Consider the following 22,471-nt stretch of genomic DNA (forward strand, 5'->3'; position numbering starts at 1 on the left):
GTGGAATTACAAAGTCAATAATTTCATTTCAACATATTTTATGTAAAAGGGTGTTTCATACCCTATGGTATACCATTGTATGCTGCATTAATGCTTTGTATTCTCATTAATGTTTAACACTTCACACTTACAAACTATGCCAGCATTGGGTCAGGTGTAAACACAGTTCCTCATTTTGATTATGGATTCAACTAAGCCAACAACTTTCATATTAACTCTTTGATATATTCCGCATAAATTAGAATGAAACATTAAGTCCTCAAGTGTCTGAGTTTCGAGAGACGATGCTTACAGAAAGTTGATTGAAGTAATGAGAATTTTCCTAGTTTTCTATAGCATTTTTCTTTTTGTTTTGGTTCTATTTGCATTCATCTCATTGATTGCCTTAATATGACCACCATTTCCAATATCTTTTTAATACCTTGTAGGAAAAACCATAGATCTTAAAAAAATATAGTTAATGTTGCATAATATGCATAAAATTTATTAACAACACTTCATGTCATTGACTTGTCATGGAAACTCGTACTACTTTATCAACATTTGATTAGGGGAATGAGTTTAAAAATGTAGATGTGGGGAAAAACTGACTGACTTTCTAAAACAATATATTAGGACCATAGGTCATGCATGAGTATGAGTCACAGAACATTGATGAGAATATAATGGAGCATATTTACTTATTTAACTGTTATCTGTAGCGCATTCAAATAATTCAAATATGTGGTCTCACTGAAATGAAAACTGTTTCAGTGCATCATTAGCAGTTATTTCCCCTGTCCATTGTCATCCTTAGCAGGAGAAAAATGATAGCGAGTGGAAATTCGGTAGTTAAATGTACAGTTTTAATTGCACTTTTGGAGTCATGGCCTATTACTCTATGGTCTTCTCCCTGCCCAACTCCTACTCCTCTCTGAAGCCTAACACTCCCTGCCCCTATGTTTATAGTACCATAAATATGACGACCCTGAACACGAATATTGTTTACCCATAATCTAAGCACTAACAAATTCTCATCTGTTTCCAGATCTTAAAATTCAGATGTTAAACTTAGGAAAATTCATTGAGGATTAACCTTTATTTCTTGCACGGCTCATCAACAGTTATCTACGTTAAATGACGTGGAGACATCTGAAAATAATGCTGGAAATTAAACCATTCAAATGAAAATCCTACCATTTTTTATACTTAGTAGCATCAACAAAAACTTACCATCGTAATACACTATTGCACCACGTAATTCATCCTTCTTCAGCATAGGAAACAGTTCAAGAGCATTCTTCTTAGACAGGAAATAAGAACTCTTGACTAGCTTCGTTCCAGCTACGATATCATAAGCTTTTATACCAACCCAGAAGTAGGGAATTTGCCACCAACTATTAGAAGAAAACAGTCATCGGTAATAAGCATAAGACTCATTGAAGTTAAAAGAGTCATAATAAAGAGTGACCTTTACGCAAACAATTAAAAATTGTTCATGAAAATTCTGAATCATCAATGAACAGTTCTATAAATAAAGAAACACCCACTTGTAAACAGGAAGCATAATAGGCAGCGGGTGGGCAAGATGAGGAGCCACTTTTAACATATTAGCACGCTCATTTAGAGCTTCTTTCACCATGCGATATTGCTCTATATCAAGGCGAAGAATCGCCGTCTGCAGGTAACGAACACCTCCATGAATTAGTTTGGTACTACGGCTGCTAGTCCCAGAACCAAAGTCATCAATTTCTACCATGGCAGTCTTGAGTCCTGCAACAAAACAATGATTAAATATGAAGTCGGAAACTTAAACTCACACTATTATTTTTACAGATTTAGGAAAATATAAGTTACTAAGGAAAGGATGAGTATCCATTGATCAGAAACAGGAACTAAAACCAAGAAATTATGATTATGGCAAGTAAAACTTAACAATACCTCGAGTCACTGCATCTACAGCACATCCACTACCTGTCGCACCACCACCAACGACAAGAACATCGAAACTTTCCTTCTTTAAGCTCTGTAATTGTTCAGCACGGGTTGGAAGATGACGAGTCGGTCGGATTTTCTTGGGATCAATGGCGCTCTCCGCAGACACCACACCACTTTTGCTGCCATCATTATTCAAGATCAGTGTGGAGATGTAAGCTCCAGCACCGATGCTTAAACCCCCAGCAATTACCTTACCAATGCGAGAAGCCATGTTGGGCGTTTTCTATAGTGCTAGTAGAATGCAAGTAATCCAAATTACTGAAATTACGCAACACACATCAGTTACACGAAATAAATAGCTTTTAAAGTGAGCTTCCTTCTAAACATTTCTTAAATTGATAAATATTTTCAGAACAATAATTTAACTGAATAAACTTGAAGGAATACAAATCCTAACAATGTCATATGAGGTCATTGGGAGTAGCAGAAAGCCGGTAGGTATGTAGAGCTATGCAGCATAAATAGCAACAAAATATAACTATCTCATAATGACAATTGTCATACCTGGGATCTTCAGATCCTCAATAACCAAATGATCTGCTACGCTACTTCTCTTCCACATCAAATACAAGCGAAACAAGAAATAACTATATTCTATTTCACTCTATCGTTAGAAAAAAGGTCGCACGGGTCGCAGTATTCGATTGTGTTGATGCATGCGATGCATCGATATTTTATTTTTGTAGCGAGCAGCGGAGCAGCAGGAACTGTGCAGGGCGACGTGTGGGGTGGGGTTGAAGTGTTCGAAGGAACGTAATCATTGGGAGCTCTCCAAGATCTTGGTGACTTCATGTTTGCTCCAAGGGCTCTGAACATTGATCGGGATCATTGCACTTCGGGTCCACTGCACGATTAATGGTCTCAATAAATGTGCGAGATTTTCTAATATCATAACATTAGTTAATGTGTGAAAGCATTAGTTCTTGCCTTAAAAATCAGATAATTGGTCTTCAAGAGAAATATACCGTAGAGTAGTAATTTCTGTGCTTTGATTTCGAAGAAGTGATTGGTGGAGGGGAGAAGAAACTATGAGTGGAAGTTGGATAATTGATGGTTTTGTGTGAGTGGTAGATTCACGTGCTTTATGACAGTTAATGCCCCTTTTGAGCTTTCATCGTAATTCTGTTTGTGTGAAAGGATTTTTTGCCCTGAGAAATGGAACTACTTTTCCATTATAGCTGAAAGTATGTTTTGTGACGTGTTATGGAAAGGGAGATACATTTACAAATTGCAATATAGGAGGGGCGGATGGGTATCATACGCCAATTTAGAAGGTAGTCGAAATGGTTTTGCATTGCGGATTTAGTTTGGAAGAGAAAGTCACTGTTCTAACCACAAGGTAGCTAAGTTGTCCATTTGAGCCAATTGAAGGGTGAGAAGTCAGGTAAGGAAGAGTCTGGGGGCGTCTTTGTTTTTAAAATGTCATGCAAAATTAAACATCTTAAAGAAGTAGACATCCCTTATTATCCACCAGGCAGGCTTTTCAACCGTCAATTTTCTCATTTCCTTCCATTCATCGCTATTTAAAGGATGGTATATTCACGCTCTCAATAGCAAAAGGATCATCTGATGATTTTATTCTAATTCGTTCTCATTTTAAATAAATATTACTAGTATGTAACCATTTGGCTATAGTAATGCACAGTTCAGAATAGGAAAGGTTTGCACCTAAAATTGGCAAGTTTAAGGAGAAATGAGAGGTAGCTTATTTCAAGCAAAGAAGTATATTAGACTCAAGGTTTAACTATGGTCTTTCTATATCCATGTTAATTCCTTTAAACACCAGGTTGCATTTTGATATTGAAGACATTCTTCTTAGCTGGAGTTCCGTTAATGGAAAATGGCTTAACTGAATTTAATAGAAGTGCAAATTTCCAGAACTGAAAGAGTTGACTCCATTTTGGTTCAAGGTACTGGAAGACCTTTTATGGTACTAACATGTAAAAACACCTGGGTGAAGGAATATTCTGACACACTGAAGTTGTGTTGGAGTGAAAAAAAGTAACACCATTGGGTCATCCACCTGAAGCCAAACTCTTCAGGCATACTCCAGTCCATCTCTATGGTCACCTGCTTTTCTATGCCTTTTACAGATTTTGCATTCTTCCTCTTCTTTCCAAATTATCCTTTGATGCATTTTCTGAGTGATTTTTAGTGAGATGTTAAGGGAGTTAGTGATGTGGAAACTTAACCCTCAAAAATATTAAGAGACCAAACTGCCACACCTTAAATAATTGCATGTGAGGATGATGTGCTTTTGTGTAGGAATAAAGGAAAATTGACATTAGAAAATGCAACAAGAGTGTTTGCTGCATATTCTCCAAATTGATTTTTTATATAGCATAGCTTTATTAATACCTCATTTTCCAAGGCCACAAATAAACAAATGCGAACAACAAAGCATACTATATATAAAATGGTAGGAAAATAAAATATGAATATACTTGCCTTTAAAAAAGAAGAGTTCAAATGTAATTCCAATGTTGCTATAAATTACAAACTCAAGTGGTGGATTTTATTTTTTGAATATGACAAATTTAGCCACCATCATGGACAAATCCACGAAAGTTATTATACTTAAATGCAAATAGAAGCTTTTATGAAATGTTGTAAATGACTTAAAGCTCTAACTAACTCAACATAGACATTTAACAGGGAACTTCTAATTGCACTTTTGGTGATAATGCAACTAAATATCTGATACATACTTTTGCCTGGTTATTTTAATTACTTAACATTTAAATATAAAACTTGCACACAGCTTGGCAAAAATAATAGGTAGGTATGCAAAGACACATTTGCCTGTACATAATAAAATTGCTGAAGTCCCTTTTCATTCTTTGTAGTTAACTAAAATGTGTATATGGACACTGTGTGAATTAGCACTTAAAATACAAAATTAAATTAACACAGACATTGTGTACCTAAGAATGACTTTCATCCAGATTCCTTTTAGAAATAGAGAAGTTACGTCATACTGCTTAAACCATAGCAAACATTTACATGAAATCCTCCAAAAATGAAATGTTATTATACAGCAGGTTATTCGTTTCATACCAGACAGGCTACCTATTTGTGTAAAAAATGTCTTAAAAAAGGTCCGTACAATATATTGCAATTTAAAAAGTGAACGTAAAAAAATTTTGGAGAAACCATTCCTTTATATGTCTCATCACATAGGTTGAAACCGTGGCAGTAAAATTTTTGTAATTGAATTAGACAACCACATTTACACAACAACCCACTTAGAAGATTTTTAAGTTCTAAATTTGCTTGAGTGTAATTACTCATTAATTATGGTGTTATGTTTGTTATCTCAGAATTATTGTTTCTAAGGATACATTTATGAAAGGTTGACCTATAAGTTGGTTTTCCACATTTTTACTTGCGAATTTACACATTTAAATTAATTTATTTCACAATTTGGGCATAAATGGAAAGCTCATGCTGCTGTCAACAAATATTTCCTCTAAAAGACAAAAATGAAACAAAAATTTAAAATCAAAACTTATGTATTTCATACCATCTAAAATGGCTCCCCAATTTCTTGAATAACCATTTTATAACTATATAAAAATTTTAGTTTCTGGAGGTCACATTTTATAAACAATTGCAATTATTGGCTAGGTAGCAGTGCAATACTCTAGTTTAAACAACAATTGAGGAAGTTACAACATTGCACCTTTGTTTCTTTCAATTTAGAAAGCAACTTCTTTGGATGCCCTTCTAAAAATAATACTTAATACACCTGTTCTCTTGATGCTCTAAAAATATTTCACAACACTGATTCTTTACTATTTTGGACTTGGAACGTAACAGTTGAGTTAATCCATGAGCACCTATCCCCTCTATATTAAGAAAAAAAAATTTTCCCAGCATTGCTTTTTAAATGAAATAATATTTATGAATTTCCATACAACTCATTTTATCCTTCACAAATTTCTCCCCACTACTTCTTGGCCTTTCCTGCATGGTACTGCTTTGTGTACTGAGCAATTATAATCATAGGTAGCTCCAATTTCCACCAGGAAAATATTCAAATGCCTCAGCAAGAGTATTAGAGGAATCAGTTCAGGTTACTCTTCGGAAATATCACATTACCCCCTTAAATTTACTTTGGGTTTACATAGGTAAGTTAGAGGTGTGAGATTATTCTGCTCTCATTAACAGTCACATCACACTACTGTATGATGTTGGTAAATTTTAATCCAGTACAAATGTTCCTTTCATTATGATTTTTAAGCAAGGTGTAGTTGTTTTTATCAAATTTTCCCTCACTTTTTTCAGCGTTGTAAGAATTCATTATTTTTCAATATTCTTAACACACTTCTGCAACATTGGGACTCATCACTGTTTCAAAAACACAACTCACTCACACTCACACATTCATAAAAAACAATGCATTCCACGATTTTAAATAAAAAATATTGACATGTCTTCTGGCTCGGTTAGGTAGTTTTTGTGGGATTTCCGCCAATTTCATGGTCTCTCATCCTCTAAAAATCAAGCCATTTAAATCATTTACACCATAATTCCCAAATTGAAGTGTAATTAACTTAAAAGATTCCTTGGTACTTAATTATCTTCATTAAAATTCATCACAAATTATCTTCCTGAAATGCGGGGGAAATTAGACAGATGTTTCTGCACTACTAACACCATTCTGTTTCTTACTCTCAGTTAGAAGAATTTCAGTTGAGCGGTTTGGATCCACCTGGAAAGAATAAATTTCATAAAACTACAACGTGGAAACAGCAAGATTATTATCTGTGAAATTAACACTCACCAATATGAAACTGTTATACATGTTTGCCTCAGAACACAGTTGAATCGTTAAGTAGTAAGTTATTGGAGGTCAAAGAAACAATAGAATAATGATGTATGGAAAAATGTTCATAGATATTTAGTTTTCACTGAGGAATATGATTTCAGTGGCATCAGTTGCTCATCAGTTAATGAAATCGGGATCATGTCCAATAATAGATGCAGAGCTACATAAACAGCCAAATTGCAAGTACAATTTTGCATATACTACCAAAAGGTGTAAAATTTATTATTTGGTTATTAAAAGTATTTGAACTTATATTTTGATCATGCATACAAATGTTAAAATAAATTACATTAAGAGCACTTGATTTAATTTTTTAACAAATTTAATATTTAAAGTGTTCAAAGATTTATCAATAATTCAATATTTATTAAAATCAGAATTATGAATATTTTGTCAACACTCTCCAGAAAAGTTACAATTTTAAAACCCTTGAAGTAGGAGATATCATTAAGATAAAAGCAAAATGAATTAAACAACCGATTGATTTGGTATTATTAGATGAATGATGATTTGGAATTAATGTAATAAAATGCTTCTCTCAAATTATACTCAATATTACTATACATATCAATGCAAATATCAAGATTTAGTGAGGTAAAATTGTTAGTTATGGAAAGAAAACCATTACTAAGAGTAAAAAACTTATTTGATTTGGTCAAGATGCATGCATTTTAGTTAATTTATTAATGTATTAATATCAAGATTTGTACTTAATACAATTGGTCATTAGTCATTCAAAATAACAAAATTAACCACTAATCCATACTCATGATAAATTTAATCACAAGTAAAAACAACCAAAGCACAAACGCCACACAGAGAATAATTATTACTTCACAGGTATCATATACAGCCGACATTTATTATACATATCAGTGGGGTGAAAAGCAAAGTATTGCGAATATTGCACTTGTTTTCCATAGGCATCCAAGTTACAACTTTCTCCTGAATGCAGAACTATTGAGTGAAATATTTACTCTTCTACTATTTTTACTTCTAAATTTTTGAAGCAGTTTTGTACACAATGCACAGAACATTTCATATGCTATGAGAAAATGAAGCCACCTATGATGAAATAACATATAATTGTGATTAATCTGAAAATTATTTAATCAGTTTATGAAATAATATGAAATCACAATACACATTCAATCCCTATCATGTACATATTTACTTAAGTATGAAGTATTCATATTTTAAGCAGCATTCATTTCCAGGAATAGTCTACAAATACTGTAAAAGTGCTTGTAGTGCATATTCTGCTCTGTTAACATTGAAGTACTATCTTTGCTTGTTGATACTTTGGAATACTAATGAAGCTTTGAACACTAAAGAAACCTACTTTATTGTAACATGAAGGTGACTTCACCAACACTTATGAATCATTCTTAGTATTCACGAGAGCAACATACTGTTTGGGATGATCACGTGATCTTCCAGGAAAATTTTTATCACCCCTTGTAATCAAAGTATTGATGGTAAGCTTGAGTTGTTATGACTGGTGATAATTAATTCGACTGTTTGATTGACTTTGAATATGCTGTTTTGGCCATCTTCAGGGGCTGAAAGCCTCTATGTCCCCGAAGCAGTTTACCTAATAGGCATTCCTTCACCAACAATCACAAACAACAAAAGGGTTGTTAATTGAAGCCAGGATTCAAGTTTTCAATGACAAATTATTCACTTACCTAAAATGCTTCCAAAATTTATTACTATTCTACGCCACCATTATTGCAAGCATTTACTGTAAATGAATTTAAATAATATGATTGATGAACTATGAAACCAGAGAGGTACATATTTCCATTGACTCAAAATTTATAAAAATTATTTTATGGACAACTTATTATTCAAAGCTAAAAGTAATCACTTAGCAAGTAAAAGCTGTGATTACACTGAAACTGCTGGCACTGTCACTGCTCAAGACGGTGATATTAATTCAGGTAAAATTAATTTAAAAAATATCTAATCAAGTGCCTAAGTTAGACTAAGATATAAGTCTAATAAAATAGCATTAAAAAGCTACATAATGAAAATTACATGAGCACTAAATGGATTTTAGTTTTAATGAGAGTTGAAAATAAATTATTATATAATGAAGCAAACTTGTTAATTTCAATAAGTGTACACATTCCAAGCCTTTCATATTTTCAATCTACTAAATCATTAGATACTTGAATGATCTTTACAAGTTTCTTAGAAATCCTGACGTGTGCAACTTTACTATATATGTAATTACTAAATTATAAATATAGCTGTTAGCAAGGGACCAGACCTCTACCCATGTATTGGATTGGTTTGCAAAAGGCTGATTAGCAAAAGGGGGGGATGTGTTGAAGACAATAAAAGTACCTCTTCTAGGACTCCCCCACCTTGATGGTGATTCCCCCATCGTCCCCGCCCCCCTCGTCCTCTTCTGCCATAGTCGACAGCCGCTTTCTCTCCTCATCTGTACCACTGTCCTTCTTACTGCCTAACCGCTTTCTTGACTTTGAGCTGCAAAAAAATGACATAGAAATTTAAAATAGCAGTAGTATTTGCCTTTTAATAGTAATTGCTTTCCATATTTTCTACTTATATTGTAAAAGTTAATATCAAATAACAATCCTAAGGGAATGAAAATTTAAACAAAAATATGTGCAAAATTTAAAATTTAAGTGCAGTCATTCCATGAGAGACAGTAAATATGCAAATGGAAATTATCTATGTAAGCTACAGAAACGATAAATATTAAAAGCTCCACTTTTTGACAATCATGTCAAATGATTGAAAATTTCTGGGAGAAAGTTATTAATGGAAAATCACACTTTGTACATTATGACTCATAAATTATATGCTATAATTTGTGACAATTCTTGGTTTTTTAGTAAAAATGGAGCTTATATCATAAACCATAAGAAACTAGGAAATTAAAAAGGAAATAATTCCACAAATCTATCACATTTGTAAATAGGTACCTTCTAAAAAAAAATATGAAGATTATAGTAAACAACACTGATATTCACACAAAGAGAAATACTTTTTTATTGAAGTCAATACTAAGAGTTAAATTTTAATGGTTATGACTGAGGCAAACCCTTTAACATGCCATCAACAAAAACAGTAATTTTCATACATCAAAAAATTTAGTCCTTTCATGTTAAATTTAATTCATTTCCATTTATATGCTAACACCAACTTGGAATATAACTCAATCATGCAAAGGACACCAGACCTAGACACATTTAAATACAGCAAAAGAGATCCAGTTAAAAATAACCTCAGAGTAAATTCTAAATTGAGTACCTACCTACTGTTCTCTCAATACACAAAATTCACAAACAAATAGTTTCATGCTAAAACTCTTGAATTAATCATTTTTAAGTAATTAGTTAACTTTTAAGCCGGTTAATAACTGATTAAAATTAATTATGGATTGTTTTTAGTTATTTAATTGGTTATTATTTTTTATGAGGGCCGTAAATTGTCATTAGTGGTTATTGCGAGATGATGAATGTGAAATAGACAAGTATTTTATACTTTTGAAGTAGCTGTACTTTTGAGGAAGTAAGCAGTAAGGGATATTAGAATTCAGAAGGAATTCAGAGTAAAAGTGAAAAAAATATAGAACTAGCTCGATATAGGATAAGATTAACTCAAGTAAGGTGGAATAGGAAAAGCCATTAAAAAATTGAAGCGCCAATGATACTTGGAAGAGTTTGGAAGGGATAATTGTTGATTAACTGGAAGCCTATGTGGAATGAGTATGATCAGGGGATGAAAGACCATTATCAATTGAATGAAGAAGTGAATTTTTGCCCTGTCAGGGAAGAGGCATATAAGAAAATAACAGGAGGTGATGACAAAGTAATAGAAGATATCATATGAAAAGTAAAAAAATAATGAATGCAAAAATGTAGTACCAGAAACAAAAGAAAGAATATAAATGGCAGAAGCTGGAAAAATGCAATGGTTGTCAAGGATATAATTTCTGGAAATGAGTATAAATGGCAAGGTAAGAAAATGGGAAAGGACAAAATTGCAATAAAGAATTAGAGTAATGATATAATATGAGATGAGTGGTATCCGAGAATGATGGAGGGAGTATTTTTAGCAATTGTATAATAGTCTTTTGAAATTATGAAGTGAGTCAAATACACTACAAGTTGAAATGAATGAAATGAGAATCTAAATGAATGACAATTAGGTTGAAATAGCAGTCAGAATGATGAAGAATGGAAAAACTGCTAGTGTAAATAATATATTTATAAAATATTTTAGTGGGGCAGTCATTAATGTGTGTTACATGTATGTGCAAATTGTTTGTTTCTAAACCCAAGTTCTACCAGATGATATGAGGAATGTGATGATTGCATACAACTTGCATAAATAGGAGATTGGTTAGAAGGAATATTGAATTATAGAGAAATTATTACATATTTTGAGCGTCCTGGAGAAAGTGTTCATTCAAGTTTTGGCCGAAAGAGCAAGTTTATTACACTGGTAAAAAACCAAATGGTGCTATGCACCTTGGGGAAATACATAAATATGTTAATTAAACTATATTGTGCATTTCCTTGTTTGGAAAAGGCATACAATAGGATTAATAAAGGAATGTTGCAGTCGTTTTTAAGAGTTTGGAATGAGTGAGCAGTTATTAAATGCTGTAAAAAATAGACATGAAAATAACATGGCAAATGTAAGAGTGAATTGAAAACAGAGCGACTAGTTTTAAATAAATCATGATGGGAAACAAGGGTGCATAATGTGTGCATGTTCAATTTTTTCATGGATAGTATTAGAGATGGATTCATGATAAGGTAGGTGTTTTGATTGGAAATATAAATATATCATTTTCTCATGTGATGATAATTCACTATTGCTGAATGATAGCCAAATAGCCTGGATATCTTTAGTGAGAAAATAGAGAGGATGATATTGAAGGTAAATATGTCTAAAATGAAAGTATGTAGTCATCTTTAATAAGATGATTGGGAATAATGATTGCTTATTGGGGATAAACAGAACTAATTGAACTGTAGATGATTTTCCATATCTTGGTATTATGTTTGCAAAAGATAAAGGGATTTAAGAGGCATTCAGACACTAACAGAAAGGTTGTTGAAAGTACATTAGGAAATGTTTGTAGTAGTAGTTTTTATGGGAGGCGACTGACAGCTGAGGTCATTTGTGCGGGAAATGCTTGTCTAAGGTTTAATGGCAGTGTATAAAAGTACTTCTTCCTGCATTCTTGCTTGATAATGATACATGGGAATGCTAGGAGATGCATTAATATTGAATAAATAATAGTTAAGGTCAGGGGTAATGTATAAAGAAAGAACATGGATTGGATACACCAGTAATAGACAAATATGAAATAAGTGTGCTATATTAGTTTATTCATGTTGAGATACTAGATAAAGTGAATCAATAAATATAAGAGAGAAGAATGAGTGGCTTAAGAGAAAGGGACATACCAAGAAAGCCATGGGCACATATGTATAGTTGAAGAGACTTGCAGACAAACTGCAAAATTCATGGGTAACAGCTTACTTTGATTACATAAAAACCTCTCTACTTCTTATTTCAGTACATGACTGATGCATGATCTCATACTAGCCAACTCCTAAATTGACAACATAGGAGTGAGGCTAAGTACAGTTCACATTGAGTTTATGCAGACATAATTATCATGAATAAGGTGACTTTTAGGGCCATCAGTAGCTGATAACTACTCAATTCTAATGAATCAAAAATAAGACAACAAAAGGTAATTGAAATTGAGACAAATAAAATGAGATGTCAGCATGAAATATCACTAACCTGTCAGTCTTACTGATTTCCAACTTTGCATCTTCTACCATTCCCCATTCAGATTAGCTGTTACATTGCCATGAAAATCTAAGAACTTGTACGATAAAAACTAGCAACTGGGAGCACTAATCATAAAAGTTATCGCAGTCAAATTGGTGTTGATTGAAATAGAAAAAAGTATCAGGGTAATAAGGGGACGAGTGCTATTGCTGATGTAGGGAATTGATAGTCCTCTTTTGTGAATGCAACTGAGCATGAATGATATTTTTGAGACCCTTTTACCTCCTTTAGCCCTGGTCACCACCCAGTCCAAGTCCAGGACTTGAGGATAGCTCTTCTCCATCTTCCCATCCTATTATTCTCCCAGTGCAATGAGCTGACTGAATTCTCTATTCTTAGGGGTCATTTTCTAACTTCCAATGCCACTCTATTTAGGACAGGACTCATTCAAATAAGTGACATTTCAAGTGGCAGAGTGTAACAGTATTCCCTGCCATAAGCAGAATCTCATGATTTTTACAAGAAACATTTGTCTGTTAAAGCAGTTTTGACTCTGGAGGTGGTAAGTACTGGAGATCTATTAATGCATCATCTCGTGTTATTTTGTCAGCTCAAGGGATCATGATGCAAATTATAATTTGGTATAGTTAAGGCATGAACTGCCTATGATACATTGTATCTGGAGCTGGATAACATAAGATCACTACACAGGAGCCTTTGAAATATATACATGTGTTTACCATTTGAAATTCAGAAGTGCTGGTAGTTAATGAGCAATTTAAGAACTCCTCAGAAAATACCAAAGACTTGTCTGTTGATATCATCATGTATTGCCTGTGAGGGCAGAAAATATGACTGGGAAAAATTTTTCTTGACTCTGCTCCCATGTATAAGGTAGATGGATATAGAAACATTGGGAGGGATAGATAACTAATTTTCCACTACATATTTTAGGTACCTATTTAGATAAATCAATCACAAAAAGGTTTCACCTTTATTAAAAGACTAGGCCTCCTCCTTATGACTTAAATTTACTGGTTTTTCTTCGCCACTGGGAACATTTCATGATAGAGTACTCACTTTCAAATTGTATAGAGTTCTGGATTTTCATGACAGTGTAACATTTAATCCGAAGCGAGGAAGATGCAGTGCAGTGCTATACATAGATCCAAACACACACAATATAGCAATAAATCAATTACCAGAAAATTCTAAATGATTAGACTAACATGCACCAGCTTGAAAGAAATAAAATAATTTATTTACATGCTCAAAGAATGCCACTTTCAAAGCACACTGAATGGCAATTATAGAAATTCTATATTTATGTATGCATCAAAAAACTAACTACACAATGCATGCTGGAGAATTAATGAGATAATGTAAAAGCTAAGATGAAGAACAATATTTTGTAAATAAGTTATGATTTGCAGGGTAGTAAAGAGACTTAGTACATGCATTTACGTATATCTAACAGTTAAGAATACAAAAAACAATCCCATACAGTGAAATCAGCATGTGTGCTATACATTGTAAGCAAAAATAAGGTTTCAATCTATAATGTAATTGTACAGCAATACACGAAGTCATCTACATAATTTAAGGGAATTATTGGGACTCATAGTTTGAAATTTCATTAAAAAAATATAAAGGTAAACCACAATATTATTCAAATATACAGTTTTAACTTTAAAAAATATAATGTTTCAATAATAAGTCACTGCAGGCACTTGTGAATAATGCTCCACTTCATACAGCTCCAACAAGGTCAGTCTTTTATCATTATTTGCTAATATACACTGAAAATATACATGTACAACTTTGAAAGTGAATTACATTTTTCATGCACACATTTTGTATGTATGCAGTGAAATTAATATTAAATTAAATGTAAATTTGACCCAACATAATATTGAGATATTGTATATATAGCCTCATTCACCTGCTTTTCCCAGGGCTCTTCTTTTTTCCACTTTTTGAGGTGGAATTCACGTCATTGACTTGCTTCCAAATGCCAGATTTGTTTACCTCTTCTGAGATATTAATTGAGGCCAAAGGAATCTTCATTATATTTCCATTAGGAAGGGGAATCTGCAAATTACCGGACGGTCCTATTCCTCCTATTCCTAGTGGCTTCTCCTATAACACATGAAGTACAGATTTTATTTTCCCTTGGCCAAGATTAAGATCCTAACACTTTTCTTCACCTCATCAATATTTTGTTTAGCTAGTAGCCTCAATTATACTAGATCTCAGTTGACGGACATAGTACAATTGTTTGAACTTTCTTTTGTTGCTAAAACTATGTTTTAGCTATTTAATCTTGTTTTTCCATGGACTTAAAATATTAAAAGCAAACCTTATGACCCTATAATAATACATTTTAGTTCATTTTTTTCTTAAGAAATAGAGAACATATAACATGGAAAATTGAAAAGTGAATACAATATGGAATGTTAAGGTAGAAACATAAATTTCAAGGAAGATAATCATTGCCTTGTGTGTGGTGAGTAATCTTAAAATATAAATATTTAAAAAATAATATAATGTAAGTACTTGTGGGAATGTGTCAAAATAGAAAAATTGGCAAGAAGTCATGTTTGTTAGATTATTGATATCAATCAAATGAATTTTACTGAACCAATTTCACTCACAGGAATAATTTTCCTACACAAATAAACATAATTTTATGCTAAAAACTAATAATTAATATCAAGTATATGGAGAATTAATTTAAAAAAAAGTTTTCAATGATATTTTTGTGATGAAATATAAATTAAAACCAAGTTAAATACCCTGTGGAAAGAAGTTATATTTTTATTCCCTTTTATCAAACTGGAAAATTCCTTTATCAGATAATTAATCCTAATACTGCTCCTCTTCCAATAAGAAACAGAGAACCAAAATGGCTGTGGACCTTTATTATTTTCAGTAATTACCCATGGATGCAACAAGGTGAAACGGGAGTGGAAATTCTCTCTGATATAGTAGAAATCTCTTCCATGTTCAATAAATTGACATTTATAAGTAGACATGGCATTCTTTACTGAATCAAATCCTTCTCAAAAAAGAATTTTTTTCAGAGAGAGAGTGAGAGAGATCTCTCTAAAATATACTCTGTAGAAATAAGGTGGATTTCATATGGAAATAATTTGGACATTTATATGGATACAGCGATTACTTCTAAATGTCTCGGGGTAATATCAACTTATGGAAACAGGGCTATCTGGATAAAGTCTAATGAGCCATTCTAAACCCAATATATTCTTAAAATTAGCAGCCTTAAAGCCTTGTTGGAATCAGTCTCATTGGCGCAATTGGTGGGCTCTTCCCTTCTTTCTTTACAGGCAACTTAGGGTTAGTCTCACTCATTTTTGCATCAGGATAGAGGTTCTGCAGTACCTCGCAAAAATAAATACAGTGGAAACTCATAGAATGAGCACGATCCATTCCAAAACCTTTCTCGTAAAACAAAAAATTTGAAAAGTGAATAATTTTTTCCATATTACGTAATGTGAAATACAATAATGTTCTCCATGCCGAAAAAAATAAAATTTATGCAAGGTTTTTTTAATAAAAATTATATAGAAATCATTTAAGATCATAGTTCATGTTCACCATTTCTTCTATCGAGGAATAGCACCACTGAGAAAGCAAATTTGATTCATAGAAAACAAAACCGAATCGAAATAGTTAGTTTATTATTTATGATACAATCATTATTCAGTTTTACAAGAAACTTGTCAAGACAATTTTTACTGTCTCTTCTAATTTTTCTGAAAATGCAACATTGCATCAACATTAAGTTTTTAGTGCGCATAGCCAGTCCTATTAGGATGATGCTGCTCAATATATGATGCAACAGATAATTATAGACTTCATCTCTTCCTCTATTGCGGAATGAACCAACCTGGTATACGAATTAGATTTGTAGAAAAAAAATTTTAAATTATTAGTTTATTATTTATGATACATACCTAATTCTCTTTACTAAAAACTGTCAGGATACAACTGACACCTAGTTCTTGCTTTTAAATGATTTCACTTTTAATATCTATGGTTTATTCTCTTGGCTGTCTTCTGGCAGTTTTTCTTTGGGGACATTTTTAAAACTATTCATTAAATATTATTTAACTGTGCACAAAAAGTCACAAATAACACACCTGAACACAAGTTTGGACCAATGTGCGATCACTAGCGACAATACGATGCTAGTAGAAATTATGCTTAACACAAACGTAAACAACTGGTGCAATCACTCTGGGAATCCTCCTTTCCTTGTCACTCATTCTGCGAAATGTTGCTCGCTAAGTGAGTTATTCTTGGGCCCAATATTTCTGCTCTTTATGCAAATTACTTGTTAACCAAGGTGCTTGTAAATCACGGTTCCACAGTTGTTCACCTCTGAATATGACATACCATTTTTCTTTTTAGACATTCATAAAGACATAATGGGTAGAATGTTGGAAAAACATAGTTGAAGGTTCAAAACATATTTAGTGGAGGGTGAAGTTTATAAAAATGACTAAACCTTTTGGTCTCCATTAGTTATCTGAAGTTCCGATAATCACAAGAGCTTATATAGAATGAGGTTAAAATTAGATACCACCGGAAATTTCCAAAAAATGGCAATGCAGACAATATGCACATGTTCATTTCTCCAATTTTTTGGTTCAAAACAATTCATCATTATCTTTTTTAGGTCAAGTCAAGGATCAATATGAGTAGTGCATGTTCAAAGAAGAATTCAACATAAAGTGAAATGAAGCTGCATTATTGTTTTATTGGAAAAAGCATTTACCGTTATGAGGGATTCATAATTTAGTTCGTAAATTTTTAATTCTGCATATTCCAATATAATAATCTATTTATTACCACTCTATTTGGTAATAGTGATTTTTCATAACCTTTATTTGATAAAGCACAGTTTTCAGAAGATGTGTGTGTACATTGAGCTGATGGCTGGATTTCATGAGAATCTTGCTTTGTACTACATATTAATATGAATGTACCAAAAATTACCTGTAACATGAATATCAAGAAAGTACCATGCCTATTGCTCACCAATGTTTACTCCCCAGTAAGGCTGCACTGACATATTTTCTCTTAAAGGAGTGCCTATCTAAACATTCATAAGCATCACATGAAAAAAGCTGACAAACTTGGAAATTAACCAATAATACTGCTACTTATTTCATGTATGATGTTTTTCATCCATTGATAAAACAGAAGGCAAATTCTATTAATGACAACTGGAATAAGTCATTCTCAATTGCTTCTTCACTTGGTCAGATTTTCACAAGAACTTTTTCAACAGCTAGGGCAAATTTTTACCAAATAAGAGGTACTTGCTTCAAAGCTCTTCAGTGCATGATATCACTATTTATTCTCTGATGGTGAAAGTTAATTTTTTAATTATTGTGATCACTGCTATTTCAAATACATAAACATAAACTACAGCACACTCTGAAGCACACTCAAATACATGATTAAGAGCTGAGATTATAATGGAAGTTAGCCATCCTTTGAGGGGAAGATGACTGATTGCTCATCAATCTTCACATTAGTGAATCATATCAACTGAACAATAGCACTGTTATTTATACACGTCAAAAGCATATCACCATCTTCATGCAATGATAATTGGAACTGTTTTTACAAACTCTTCATAAAAACACTAATGGTGATAAAATGACATCACAAGACACCTGCAGTACATGTGAACAATGCACTAAACAAATTATTAATCGCCTTAAATAAATGTTTCACAGAAATAGAATTTACTTTAAGATTTCATGCAAAGACTGACCAATATTTCAAAGATTTATTAATAAAATTTTACTTTATACATTTGTTAGGAGGCAGCTTAAAACACCCTAGTAAACTATAAAATAAAAAACAGAATTAGTTAATGTCATGTCTATGTGACAATAACTGTCTTATTTAAAGCATATGCACTTAATTAAATAATTCTTTCAAGCTCAAATTCAGTGACTTTAATGATCAGAAATATTAGCATACTTATTTAATAATAAAATATAACCACACAGGTATATGGATAATAGCTTAATAATGAATTACCTAATCCATTCCATTTTTCAAATTGTACTTCAAACAGCATCTAGTTTAAGCATATTCAAGAAGCATGGGAAACTAAATACTTATGCTTATCATCTTACATTATTATATAACAAAGGAGCACCTACCTATACATTTCAAGCATGAGCAATACTAATTCATTCATGTCAAAACTGATTCATGATGATATCTATGGAAGCAAGTCTATCACTCTGTACTTAAATACAGGCATTCTTTTAATTAGGCCATTTTTTACCCTTTCAGAACAGTGGCTTTTGATTTAAAGATAGAATGTTATGTGAATTTTTATTTTCCCAATGCATTGTTCATAAATATGTCTAAAGGAAGAAAAATACTAAAATGAACCCACCCAAGTGGTTTCAAATGAAGGTGATAGGGACTAAGCATTGCCTATATAATTAAGTGAACATTTCTTTCAGTATTAATGACTGTCTTGATTGACTTGCATAATATTTAGGAAGGTCTCTTGGCTTATTAAGTTAAATTGATGTTGATCATTAAGTTTAATGATTAATAGTGACATCCCATTAATTAATTTTACATTCGGAGAAACAATAGAAGCAAAAACATCAGTGAATGCTAACCCAATGTGTTAGGCAGTAACCACATGGGCAGTGTATATGAAGTCTGGCGGGTCCTACTGGTGATGCCTCAAAACACATTCAGCTAAGTCCAAGTTGCATTATTTCATAGATACTGGAACCTTCTGGAGAAAAACCAGTGAAACATGAAAATGGATCCCCATTCCTGAATGAGTAAAGATAACAGCTATAGGAATTAGTACTTTTATGATGATTAAATATTTCATATGTTATTTATTCTCTAGCCACCACTTTTAAAAAGCCTTGGAGGTATTTTTTTGCCATCAGTGAAATAAACATTACAATTAATAGTTGAACTATACTATCACCTATCAAACTGACAGTTCTCAGCAATGGCTACACGTTACTGCCCCAATCTTTTTCACAGGAATACTTGACCTAGATATCTATCTTACTCGTTAAAGAGTTTTTCTCGTAGTTTCTTGAAAAAAATTTACTTATGCAAATATAAATATGCATGGGCTATTGGCTAGGTCACAAGTTGAGATCTATGAACCAAACAGTAATATGGACCTCAAAGTAAAGGTATATTTTGCAGTGATTTCATTTGTTTTTTTACTTGAGCAACAGTTGAGCTAGAAAGGTTATTTAATAGGACTGACACCCTGCCTCACACAAGGCTCTACTAACACTCACATTAAACCAAATAAAAATCACTGTAAAATTAAATTTCACTCTCATGCTTTGATACTGTTCAGACTGTAAAACTGATCTTATATGAGAGCAATGAGCATGAACATAATGCCACCCTTGTATTTTTCTCCTTGATATAAATAGAGAAAAGTGCAGACCCATTGCATATGGTCCGGCGTAGGAGTAGGGGGTTGTTAAGGAAAAGAGGGGAACTTATCTGCTGCTAATTTGTTGGGTTTATCCTCTATTTGCCGATTATTATTTTATCAATTAGTCTGGGTATGTACTGTTGGTTAGGATTTGCTCACCATATCTGTCAAAATTTTATGAAGACCTACAACAGCAACTGCAATCAAGCTGATTTATATCACTCCTACCAAACAAATGGGGCATGGCTTTTTGACACATTCACGTAGATTACTTATGATATCCATAAATGTACAATCCTGAAATAACAAACTAAAAAAATAGAAAATGATAGGGAGCTAAATTAAATGCATTTTATGAATAAAAAACCATAAACATAGTAAGCAGTCCAAAGGTTTCGGTTTGGCAGGTGATGGTAGAGTTACAATATCAAAATCAAGTAGTATTGGCAAGGATGAATTAATCAAATCTGTAAGACCTAAGTTTGATTACAATATGGTATAAACTTTCCATATGATATTGGTCAACCAATTAAATGTTTTCATTTCATCCCAGTTTTCATAAAGTCTTCACGGTATTTCTTAATATCATTGCAGACATAATTGAAAGAGTGCCTGTATTTGATTTCAGAAATGCTCAGCCACATAACAATAACTACTGTGATAGATAATGCGGACATATCTTTCCCAACCTGAAAAGGCTGAAACAGTGGGCAACTGACACATCTGTAAGCTTTGATTTCATGTGAAGCAGTCAAAATTATTTCAATGGGCATATTCTTCATTATTTGGCTTCACCATTCCAATAAGCAAATATTTTAATTACAAGTACAGGGTTATAGCTTAATGCAAAAACACTGCATTTAAGAATTCTTAACATATATGGTCATTGATATGAATATGCTTTGATGCTTTTTCTAGGGCATGCTGACTAGCATGTATAAGCTCTACAAAATATTATTCTACCGTATACAATGCCCAAATAGAGAAAAGCATGAAATTTTACTTAAATTGCATTAAATTCAAGTAAACCATACATCAATGGCAGGTTCCCTGATTGTGAAAAACTACTCTTTGAAACTGTCCTAATAAAATTAAACTTCCTCATGATCATTGCCAAAAAATTAAATTAAGTTCCATAAATGTAAATTCCTATGCCTTGATGATATAATTCACAAATTATAGGGATTATACATTATTTTACCCAACATGAATTTTTGACTTACATCCTCCTCATCTGATTCTTCTCTACTTCGATGTCTCCATCCTCTCTCCTCGTCTTCTTCAGCTGCTTTCCTTTTACTCATCTCAGGCATGACATCATCCAAAATCTTCAACTCTCTTTGAGTAAAAAAGAAATCCAGGAGTTTTCTGATTCCTATCATTACCACCAACTGTCAAGAAGAGCAGAAAATAACTTTTAAATTTTACGCTGAGCAATAATAATATTGTCTTGTGAGTACATGCGCTAGGAAATACATAAATGCAAGTGTATCACTTGATGACTCAAGACCCAGTGATTTTGAAGATATTTAATAGAAGAAAGATCTAGTAAAATTCTGTGAATGAAAAGTTATATTTATTCATAGTCTGCATAGTTAAATTTCTCTCGGTGAATCTCATTCATTCAAAAAATGTTAGAAACAAATGGGATATGACTTGAGTGCCAATACAATATAATGGATAGATAGACAATGATAGTGTAAGGGAAAGGAAAGTGGTCCTTGAAGCTACAAGAAGACAAAACTGAAACAGGTAGAACATGTTCTACGATGGAAACATTCCAAAATGATGTGACAGTGCAATGGGACAGAAGAAAAGTGAAGAAAAAAATTCAAATTCTAACATACTTGAAGATGGGGGGAAATGTGGAATATTATTAGGCAAAGAAAAAGAGAAAATATAATTTGCCAAAAAAGGAACCTTTTAAGGGACAGTATTTATTCAAGATTAGATTATTCCCAGTAACAGAATCAGAGTTTTATGAGAATCCTGTTTTCAGTGAACACAGTTATGATTTACCTATGAGTTAGACCTTAGAGTGAAGTTTATCCAGAATGAAAAATAATGCCCAATGAGATGGTTTGAAATTATTATTTATAGTAGAGTTTCCTTAAAAGAGGCGAACTGCAGGGTTCTGACAGAGGTGACAACTTGCCATTATCATTTAATGAAAAATATGTCGTCTTATCACCATTTCTATAATGTGCAAGTAATAAATTTTACACAAATATTTATGCAATGAAATATATTAGTTCTTTCTCAAAATATCTCAAATATCAATAAAATTAGAATAATTACTGATTAGTGAAAATAGTGCCTATCCTTTCGTTGTTATGTTGTTTACTTACAAAACGGTTTATATCTTTACATTTTCCTCATGCTTTATA

The 22,471-nt window shown here is 32.5% G+C and overlaps 2 protein-coding genes across 9 annotated transcripts in view; both read right to left on the reverse strand.

Moving 5' to 3' along the window:
• Window positions 1-2,618, reverse strand: part of LOC139693606 (glycerol-3-phosphate dehydrogenase, mitochondrial-like) — a 34,349-nt gene extending 31,731 nt beyond the window's left edge. The window contains 4 exon segments of the mRNA XM_071591833.1: window positions 1,213-1,376; window positions 1,530-1,752; window positions 1,921-2,235; window positions 2,482-2,618. Of these exon segments, the coding sequence (XP_071447934.1) occupies window positions 1,213-1,376; window positions 1,530-1,752; window positions 1,921-2,188 (655 nt within the window). The 5' untranslated portion in view covers window positions 2,189-2,235; window positions 2,482-2,618.
• A 1,664-nt stretch (window positions 2,619-4,282) lies between these two features.
• Window positions 4,283-22,471, reverse strand: part of Ndae1 (Na[+]-driven anion exchanger 1) — a 500,740-nt gene continuing 482,551 nt past the window's right edge. For 6 of the 8 annotated variants that reach the window (XM_071592116.1, XM_071592114.1, XM_071592120.1 and 3 more), the window contains 4 exons: window positions 21,308-21,475; window positions 14,544-14,740; window positions 9,181-9,304; window positions 4,283-6,691 (listed from right to left, as the gene is read on the reverse strand). In XM_071592116.1, coding sequence (XP_071448217.1) covers window positions 6,608-6,691; window positions 9,181-9,304; window positions 14,544-14,740; window positions 21,308-21,475 — 573 coding nt within the window. In that variant the 3' untranslated portion in view covers window positions 4,283-6,607. Of the gene's footprint in view, window positions 6,692-9,160; window positions 9,305-14,543; window positions 14,741-21,307; window positions 21,476-22,471 lie in introns of those variants that run through there. The other 2 variants (XM_071592117.1, XM_071592121.1) reach the window with 2 other exon arrangements.

Source organism: Hetaerina americana, unplaced genomic scaffold, assembly GCF_022747635.1.
Source record: "Hetaerina americana unplaced genomic scaffold, ioHetAmer1.1.p SCAF_5, whole genome shotgun sequence".
NCBI classification, from domain to species: Eukaryota; Metazoa; Arthropoda; class Insecta; order Odonata; family Calopterygidae; genus Hetaerina; species Hetaerina americana.